This window comes from Polypterus senegalus, chromosome 15 (genome assembly GCF_016835505.1).
Source record: "Polypterus senegalus isolate Bchr_013 chromosome 15, ASM1683550v1, whole genome shotgun sequence".
Taxonomy (NCBI): Eukaryota; Metazoa; Chordata; class Cladistia; order Polypteriformes; family Polypteridae; genus Polypterus; species Polypterus senegalus.
This window is the reverse complement of record NC_053168.1, coordinates 133,417,371-133,427,390: the sequence shown is the minus strand read 5'-3', so window position 1 is coordinate 133,427,390 and position 10,020 is coordinate 133,417,371. Positions and strand designations below refer to the sequence as shown.

General features: G+C 41.9%; 1 protein-coding gene across 1 annotated transcript in view; it reads right to left on the bottom strand.

Annotated features, from left to right (window-relative positions):
- Positions 1–1,792: 1,792 nt before the first annotated feature.
- Positions 1,793–10,020, bottom strand: part of znf516 (zinc finger protein 516) — a 188,628-nt gene continuing 180,400 nt past the window's right edge. Inside the window, exon 6 of the mRNA XM_039736599.1 lies at positions 1,793–1,914. Coding sequence (XP_039592533.1) covers positions 1,793–1,914 — 122 coding nt within the window. The remainder of the gene's footprint in view (positions 1,915–10,020) is intronic.

Below are 10,020 nucleotides of genomic sequence, written 5' to 3'. Positions count from 1 at the left end.
GCAATAGATCACCACACTGGGCACATTAAATGTCAGCTATCAGCAATATCTGCCAATTAGAATCTTTAGATTTATACTTGATATCACTTTCATGATGAAATGCATTAAAGTATGTATGTTACATTTTACAGATAAATCGTTAATTTCGTTTAAATAATTACACACATGGGGTGACACGGTGGCTGAGCGGTAGCACTGCTGTCTTGCAGAGAGTCACGTCACTGGTATTCCCTGCCTGAAGGTGACGTGTTTTCCTGCTGGGTTTCCACCGTGTGCTCCGGTTTCCTTCCAAAGATATGCAGATTTGGTGACACTAAAATGACGCTAGCGAATGTGAGTGCTTGTATTCACCTTGCAATGAGCTGATGCCCCGTCTAGGTATTGTTTCTGCCTTTAATCATTAAACATCCTTTTCAGAGATATTGCGGTAAGGTGTCCTCGGAAATTGAATGGCTGTTCCAGGCAATTCACAACACAGAGAAGCCGAGCCTGTTCTCACCGTGATGATATATCACACTGCCACCTGGTGGATTCCTCCAGATTTACGTAAAGTACGCTCGCAAGTATAAACAGTAAAACGCTTGCGTAGCAGGAGTGTCCGCTGGAGCATGTGTCGCATCACGTGAAGAATAAACCAGGCCTAAGTGGGTTAGAAAATGATTGACTTTGAGAAGATGAGGAAAGTGCTACATAAATGTAATAAGTTCCATGATATTGGCTTCCCAACCGGGAAAGGGAACAGCAGCCACTCCGAATGGACTCTCATCCATCCGTGCCATTGGCCTTATAGCTCTTTTCATGTCTATGTTTTGTAGAATGTTTCTTGTCTGTTTATCTATAAAGCCTTTCAAATTTAATAATATCATTTACGTATTACTTACTTATTGTAGTCACATGTTGTAATTTTATTGTCAGATGCAGTGCAGCCTTCTGACATTATTAGTTGGTGACAGACATGCCCATGCATCACAATATTCAAATCTGCTCCTAACAAAAGCAGACACCTTCCTTCAGAGTAGGATGAAACACTTCTAAGATTTCGACTCAATGGAGGGCCCAGAATCCATTACAGCTCCCAGATGCTTTTTTCCTTTTCTTTCTGTTAATGCACAGCACAGCATGTGCATTTAAGCCCCTCAGAATAGCAAAAGGAGTCCACAGCGGTTGTTTCATGTTGACCTCAAAGCCGCAAGGGACTGACCCTGAATGTACTAATGAGAATGTGGACTCCAACTATAAAGTGCTTGATAGACTATTAAATACACGGTGCGTCTAGAGAATCAAGGCATTATCGGGGTCAATAGGTGACAGACGTCAATGTGACATGGTTAGTGGATTTACTCGCGTTGTACTTTGTTTTTTGTCAGAAACAAACGAAGCTCATTTAGGCCTGAACAATATTTTCAGCTTTCATGTTGCTACTTTCAAGATGTAGGAATGAGGAAGTTCTTGACTGTTGGCTTCCCTGCTAATAATTTATTACATTTATATATATAGCGCTTTTCAAGGCACTCAAAGCGCTATACATAAGGGGATCTCCTCAACCACCACCAGTGTGCAGCATCCACCTGGATGATGCGACGGCAGCCATAGTGCGCCAGAACGCCCACCACACACCAGCTTACTGGTGGAGAGAGACAGAGTGATGAAGCCAATCAGTGTATGGGGATGATTAGGAGGCCATGGCGGTCAGAGGCCAATGGGCAAATCTGGCCAGGATGCGGGGTAACACCCTACTCTTTCCGAAAGACATCCTGGGATTTTAATGACCACAGAGAGTCAGGACCTCGGTTTAACGCCTCATCCGAAGAAGAAATGTTGTCCCGTCATCGTTGGCTTGTGCCTGGTATTGCCAAGTGGGCTTAGGAAATACATTGCTGGAAAGCGGTGGAAAGACGAAGAACAAGGCGTAAACTAGAAGTTAACAAAAATTCAAATGACAGATAAACATCTGGCGTAACCTGAAATGGAGACATTACAGAAATCTACGGAAGGTGCACTGGAGATGAATGCTTCATATTCAACTAGTGAATCTCTCATAAGCAAACTGAGAGTGTTGTACGGATTATCAAATAGAGCAGAGTGTGGGTGTGTGGATGTGGGTGCTCTACCATCTCTTTGTGTCAAACGTGGAGGCAAGAGCGGTGTTTGGGGGTGGCAAGTGGGGCGACCACGACAGGACCCATGCCTAAGGGGCCCCTCCTTTGAGGTCCATGTGTCCCATTTGAGCGGATTTGTCAAGTTATATTCTCCAGTATATATGCTCACGTTTAACTTGGGTCTTGAAACCCAAAAAATCGATCATAAAATCTTATACGCCCGTTCAAAACTGCAACACTTAATTTATCATTTTTTTTTTTACATATTCTTGCCTCCTCCAATCTCTAATCAGTTTCTGGGAACATCAAATTTTGTTGCAGCAGTGCAGTTACCAATTTCTTTCGCCACTTCAATGACTTTTAATTTAAAACCTGCTTCATATTTTCTTCTGATCGAATGCTCCATCGTAGATAAGGGATGCTCTTATGATAAAAGTGTATGAGGATGTGAGATACAAAAAACACAAATCAGTACAAACGTCGCTTCGTAATAGTTCGGGTATGTGGGCATAATAGAGAGAGAGAGGTTAGGAGCACATGCTGATACAGCGCATTGCCGCACCCTCATAGAAAAACATGGCCGTGTGCTCCATGGTTACTCTCTCAGGTGGGCGTTAAGGACCAATTGCATGAGTTTTCTGCATTCGACTTGTACGACCGACATTATAAAATACCAGAAATTATACGGTAAAATCAAGTCCCGACTTATCCACGGGAGAACGTATCCGCGAGTATATACGGTATATATCTGAGATGCTTCTAAGAGGAACCCTTTTAAAATCCCTCTTCAAGGTCAAATTCCGTACATGTCAGATGTCACGCACGTGCAAGTAGGAGAACGTTGTGTGGACCAAGTGAAGGTAATTCTACGCTAGGCCAGGGGGAGGCGGGCTGCACTAAATCTTCTGTTATCTCTACAGACCAGCTGTGGGAAAACCTGACTGACTCAACATCGAATATGTCACTTCAGGTTCCGGCGCCTAAGATGATGTCACTTCCGATGCCTCGACTGACATCAGAAGAAGGTCACTTTCAGTTCCCCTACCTCATTTCGGGTCTGACTACTTAAAACCGCCTTCTTTACAAACCCTCATCAGTTCGCATCTGGACTCCAAACAAAGACACTTCTTGTACAAAATTAAGCCATTGCAGCCAGGGATAATATACGGGTGGCTGCCCCAAACATTTTTAAGTTTGTCGAGTTTGATCTTTTCACACAGAGTATACTTGCAATCTGGGGACTTTTCTAGAAGAGGCCAAGCTTATTTCCACATTACACTGCATTGCATTTCGTCAAGAATTATGAATTGCACCTTTTTAATCAATTATATCATTATATTTTGTTAAAGTCCACGTGTTATCTTGCAAAAATTGAGCTGAATACTGTATTGAGAAAATCCAGTGTATGTTAACATTATTTGTATTAAATTCACGCACAAGTTTATACAATCCACACGTACTGGTAACAGCATTTAACATAACCGGACCCGTGTGGGGTTGGTCAGCCCTATGCCCCGCACACACCTAAGGACGCCTCTGCGTGGAAAAATCCTTTGGGACTCGGCATCCCTGAATGTGGCACAAGCTCCCTTGAAATGTCGGAGAGTCTAAAAAATTGAAAACTGACCACTTCATTTATAAAAAAGAAAAATTAGCTGAAGTACTTGGTATTGTCCACGTGTATTTGTATATATTGGGTGATGGTAAGAAATTTTAGTATAGTTGGCAGGATAACATAGATAGATAGATAGATAGATAGATAGATAGATAGATAGATAGATAGATAGATAGATAGATAGATAGATAGATAGATAGATAGATAGATAGATAGATAGATAGATAGATAGATAGATAGATATTAAAAATTAGTATAGTCAGCAGGATAACAACAGATAGATAGATAGATAGATAGATAGATAGATAGATAGATAGATAGATAGATAGATAGATAGATAGATAGATATTAATTTTAGTATAGTTGATATCATCAGCAGCTGAATTTGATAAAGTTATAAAAGTGGTTTAAAGTTCATTCATTTAACATTGATCTAAAACTGCTACAAAGCCTAAAGTTAAAGTACTCACACAACTCACTTGTAAGATGTCTACCATTAAGAAACAGTAAAGTTACTGATGTCATTTCCATTTGTTCTCTTTCTACAATATTCTAAACAGTGACTCAGCATGCCATAAAAAAGCATGTTTAGTTCTGTTTTGTCATGGCTTATTTCTGTTGCATTTAGTAACAACAGACAGGCGTATGATAGAGTTGGCTCTTTAAAAAATGTAAGGTTTTGTTGACCATAAATGTCATGTAATCATTTGAGTGTCATTGTCACTTTTACACAGTGCAGATCAGATTTGGGGACGTCCAACATACGGGGACACTGATCCTGGTCTGAGGCCATTCTTTCCAGGGACGTTGATATTTATGGTGTGGGACAGGAAGGGGTGGAGCCTCAGAATGGGGCTTAGTTGCCCTCACTAGGCAGCTTCTTGGTGCTGAAGAGGAAGAAAAGATAATGCAGTTAGTGCAGGTGCCCCCTCTTGCCTAGGGATGGTATTACAAGCTCCAACAGAATCTGGCTGGGGATCCTGATGCACTGATGCATGACACTTAAAATATAAGTTCAGATTGTGAATTAATGAGCAAACAAAATAAACAAAATAAGTGTAACAATTATGTGCAATAAAACTGCAATATATCCAGGGAGGCGTGCACGGTGGCGCAGTGGTAGCGCTGCTGCCTCAGAGTTAGGAGACCCGGTTCACTTCCGGGTCCTCCCTCGTGGAGTTTGCATGTTCTCCCCTGTGTCTCGTGGGTTTCCTCCGGGCGCTCCGGTTTCCTCCCACAATCCAAAGACATGCAGGTTAGGAGGATTGGCGATTCTCAATTGGCCCTAGTGTGTGCTTGGTGTGTGGGTGTGTTTGTGTGTGTCCTGCGGTGGGTTGGCACCCTGCCCAGGATTGGTTCCTGCCTTGCCCTGTGTTGGCTGGGGTTGGCTCCAGCAGACCCCGTGACCCTATTCGGATTCAGCGGTTAGAAAATGGATGGATGGATATATCCAGGGAGGCACAGTGGTCTGGTGGTCTAAGTACAGATGCATCACTGCTCCATAGTCTGGAGTTTGAATCACAGCCAGGCCCGACTGGAGTCTGCATGTTGTCCCCTGGTGTATGTGGTATATGTGGTGTATGTTATTCTTCTTGTTCCGGGAGCTTTTGCTTCACTTTCACATCCTAAAGACATGCAACACAAAGAGTGGGTGAATACATTAGTGGGTGGACAAGCACCCTGTCTGGAGTTGCTTGCTGCCTGGTACCTGATTGGCATTGGCTCTGCCTGACCTGAAACCAGACAACTAGTTTGGAAAATACAGGAAAGAATGATCTAGAATAAAATAAAATATATATAAGAATGTTAAGCAACATAATGCATTCTACAGACCACCAAGCTGTCATAAACATTTACTGTGAAGATGAACTACAAACTAAGAGGGACAGTTGTGCCTGAGGTTTATATTTGTGATTCCTTGTCTGGTGCTTTCTTATGCTTGAAGCTAAAAGGGAATGAGAAGAACTGCAATTTATTTGTACTTTCACTGGGCTGTGACTACCCCCTAGTGGTAGAATTTGGTTATTGTATTATATTATTTTAGAATTGATTTGAATAGTGGACACTGTGCAAAGGATTCAAATCTTTCTTTTGGAACCTTTGGAAATTGGAGATGGGGGTGTTATGTTATGGTCTGTGTTATTAATTTTTTATTTAATATTGTAGCCAACCTGAATTAGACATTTTGTTTCATTTTTATAGCCTCCTGTTCCAGCATAAACCTTTCCTTAAGGTAATCGTGTCCCCCGATGGTAACTCTATAGTGCAATTGTAGCCTCTGTGAGATGGTAATACTTGAGCTTGTTCCTTATTGAATACATCTTAAAAAGTCCAGAATTTTCTGTGGGAAGCATGGAAGAAATACTACATATAACAGGTCTAGGTCAAGTGTTTATGCAATTTTGGAAACAGGACTGAATCCAATGAGTTGCTTCTTTTTCTTTCCTATTAAACTCTTGTAAGAAGACCTTTAATTTACTTTTAACTTGTCACATCATCTTCTTACCTGCTTAATCCAGATGAGAGTCACTGGGGTTGCTGGAGCCTATCCCAGGCAGGAACAAACCTGGGACAAGGTGCTGTTCCATCGCAGGATGAATACCCACACACACACACACACACACTTCAATTTTTTGGGGGGCACAACCACCACAAGCAGTGCTGCCATTCCTAGATTTGTGAAGAATAACATCACTGCAATGCTGCTTTAAATATTATCTGTCGCTCTGCTGCTCAGTTAAGCCAGTTTGCTAACAATGGCCTGATTGAGAGAATTAAGTTGATTTGTCCATTTATCTAAAGCAGTATATCTTGCACCTCCTCGTTTTTGATGATCCAGCTCCAACAACTGGTTCACTTGATCAATTCGTCCATGAATAGTGTTGTCCAAAATACATTGCACAAGCAAACTCTCCACATCTGCCACGTCTATGTTCAATTCCTTGGAAATGAAGGGTATATGTATTCTAGTGTAAGGCTTTATTAATTTTATAAGCACTTGCGTTCTGATGTTTCTCAAGAGCTCTTCAATATGCTCCCTATCTATCTATCTATCTATCTATCTATCTATCTCTCTATCTCACACACACACACACATACACACTAGAGCCAATTTAGAATCAACAATTCACCTAACCTGCATGTCTTTGGAGAGTGGGAGCCTATGTAGACATGGAGATGATCATGTAAACTTCACATAGGGAGAACCCGGGACGTGAACCCTGGTCACCTAATTGTGTAATCAAGTAATCAACGTGGACCTCAGTGTTATCATTTGCACTGCACCATCTACTGTAATGTATTTTGTAATACAAGTAGTAATAAAGTGCATTGCATATGTCATTCCAACAGATGGTGCATTACAAACAAGAAACACTGCTTTTACAAATCCCAAACCAAATAGCATATAACAGACATCCATCCATTATCCAACCTGCTATATCCTAACACAGGGTCACGGGGGTCTACTGGAGCCAATCCCATCCAACACAGGGTGCAAGGCTGGAAACAAACCCCGGACAGGGGGCCAGCCCACCACAGTATAACAGACATTTGCTATTCATTTGTCATTCTAATAGATGGCACGTCCCAAACATGTAATGCATTCTTATAGCACATGAAGCGAGAAGGGGTGGCGCTAAGTGCCCTCACTGGGCTGTTTCTTGGAGCTGTGTGGAGAGAAGGAGAACAGAATTTTCACAATAAATGTCTTCTGTAGCCCCAGTGGGTTATCACATACCTCACTCGAGCCCATGAGAAAATCCTTCAACATGCATGCGTGACTAATATACAAAATACACTAATATATACAGGGAGACACAGAAAAACAGGAACTTTTGAAATGCGTAGTGGCAGCCATGTACAATCGGCAGCACTGCGGAACAGGGACCTTGAGCTGTAAACAATCTCGCCATTTAATAATTTAGTAATCAAATGCAAGGCAATCAATGGCAGCTGTGCAAGAATTGTTCGGTAACCGTGTCATCTCAAGATTCGGTGACATTCCCTGGCCCTCAAGATCACCGGATTTATCCGTTTTCTTGTGGGGCTACCTTAAGAGTCGGGTCTACACGACTCGGCCAAGGACACTGAATGAAATGAAACAAAGAATTGAAGACGAAATTCGTGGTATCCCAGCTGAGATGTTGCAGCGATCAATGGGGAACCTCAACAGCAGATTGGAAGAATGCATACATATAGGAGGACACCATCTACAGGACGTCATTTTCAGACATTGATAATTTGGATTACTGTCTCTTAAAAGGCAGGTTGTAGTGGTGCAATTGCTGTCAATAATTTTTTTTGTTGGATTTCTTCTATTTTTATTGGGTTTTTCAAAAGTTCCTGTTTTTCTGTGTCACCCTGTATATATACGAGGGGGGACCCAAAAATAACCGGAAATATTTTTAAACGTGTTTAATTTAGTTTTCTGTACAAACTACAATTAGTCTCCTTCAAAGTACTCTCCATTGGCGGAAATACACTTATCTAACCGTTTGTTCGAAACATTTTTTAAATTCGTCTGAAGTAATGCCCATTAATGCTCTAGTCGGTTCTTGTTTTACCTCTTCGACGTCAGCAAAACGCCTTCCTTTCAAGTCTTTTTTCATCCAAGGGAACAAAAAGAAATCACACGGCGCTAAATCTGGTGAGTAGGGTGGGTGGTTCAGGGTTGTCATACCGTTTCTTGCCAAAAATTGGCAAATGCTGAGAGCAGTGTGAGATGGAGCGAATGGTATTCAATCGACATTTCACCATTCTTAAAGTGGCCAAACCACTCGTAGACTTGGCTTTTACCCATAGCATCTTCTTTGTAAGCTTTTTTTAACATAACAATAGTTTCTGCAACACTTTTTTCAAGAAGAAAGCAAAATTTCACTGCCGCGCGTTGCTCATGATAATCGGCCATCGTAAAAAAACCATGTACTACAAGTACCAACCTAACAACAACAAAATTCCAGTTATTTTTGGGTCCCCCCTCGTATATATATATATATATACACTCACCTAAAGGATTATTAGGACCACCATACTAATACGGTGTTTGACCCCCTTTCGCCTTCAGAACTGCCTTAATTCTACGTGGCATTGATTCAACAAGGTGCTGAAAGCATTCTTTACAAATGTTGGCCCATATTGATAGGATAGCATCTTGCAGTTGATGGAGATTTGTGGGATGCACATCCAGGGCACGAAGCTCCCGTTCCACCACATCCCAAAGATGCTCTATTGGGTTGAGATCTGGTGACTGTGGGGGCCATTTTAGTACAGTGAACTCATTGTCATGTTCAAGAAACCAATTTGAAATGATTCAAGCTTTGTGACATGGTGCATTATCCTGCTGGAAGTAGCCATCAGAGGATGTGTACATGGTGGTCATGAAGGGATGGACATGGTCAGAAACAATGCTCAGGTAGCCTATGGCATTTAAACAATACCCAATTGGCACTAAGGCACCTAAAGTGTGCCATGAAAACATCCCCCACACCATTACACCACCACCACCAGCCTGCACAGTGGTAACAAGGCATGATGGATCCATGTTCTCATTCTGTTTACGCCAAATTCTGACTACCATTTGAATGTCTCAACAGAAATCGAGACTCATCAGACCAGGCAACATTTTTCCAGTCTTCAACTGTCCAATTTTGGTGAGCTCGTGCAAATTGTAGCCTCTTTTTCCTATTTGTAGTGGAGATGAGTGGTACCCGGTGGGGTCTTCTGCTGTTGTAGCCCATCCGCCTCAAGGTTGTGCGTTTTGTGGCTTCACAAATGCTTTGCTGCATACCTCGGTTGTAACGAGTGGTTATTTCAGTCAAAGTTGCTCTTCTATCAGCTTGAATCAGTCGGCCCATTCTCCTCTGACCTCTAGCATCAACAAGGCATTTTCGCCCACAGGACTGCCGCATACTGGATGTTTTTCCCTTTTCACACCATTCTTTGTAAACCCTAGAAATGGTTGTGCGTTTAAATCCCAGTAACTGAGCAGATTGTGAAATACTCAGACCGGCCCGTCTGGCACCAACAACCATGCCACGCTCAAAATTGCTTAAATCACCTTTCTTTCCCATTCTGACATTCAGTTTGGAGTTCAGGAGATTGTCTTGACCAGGACCACACCGCTAAATGCATTGAAGCAACTGCCATGTGATTGGTTAATGAGAAATTGAACAGGTGTTCCTAATAATCCTTCAGGTGAGTGTATGTACAGTACATACATTACTGGTCAAAAGTTTTACAACACTTCAGTTTTTCCACTTTTTCTTCAAGTTTAATCAGTTCAAATGCAATGAATGGTTAAAAGGT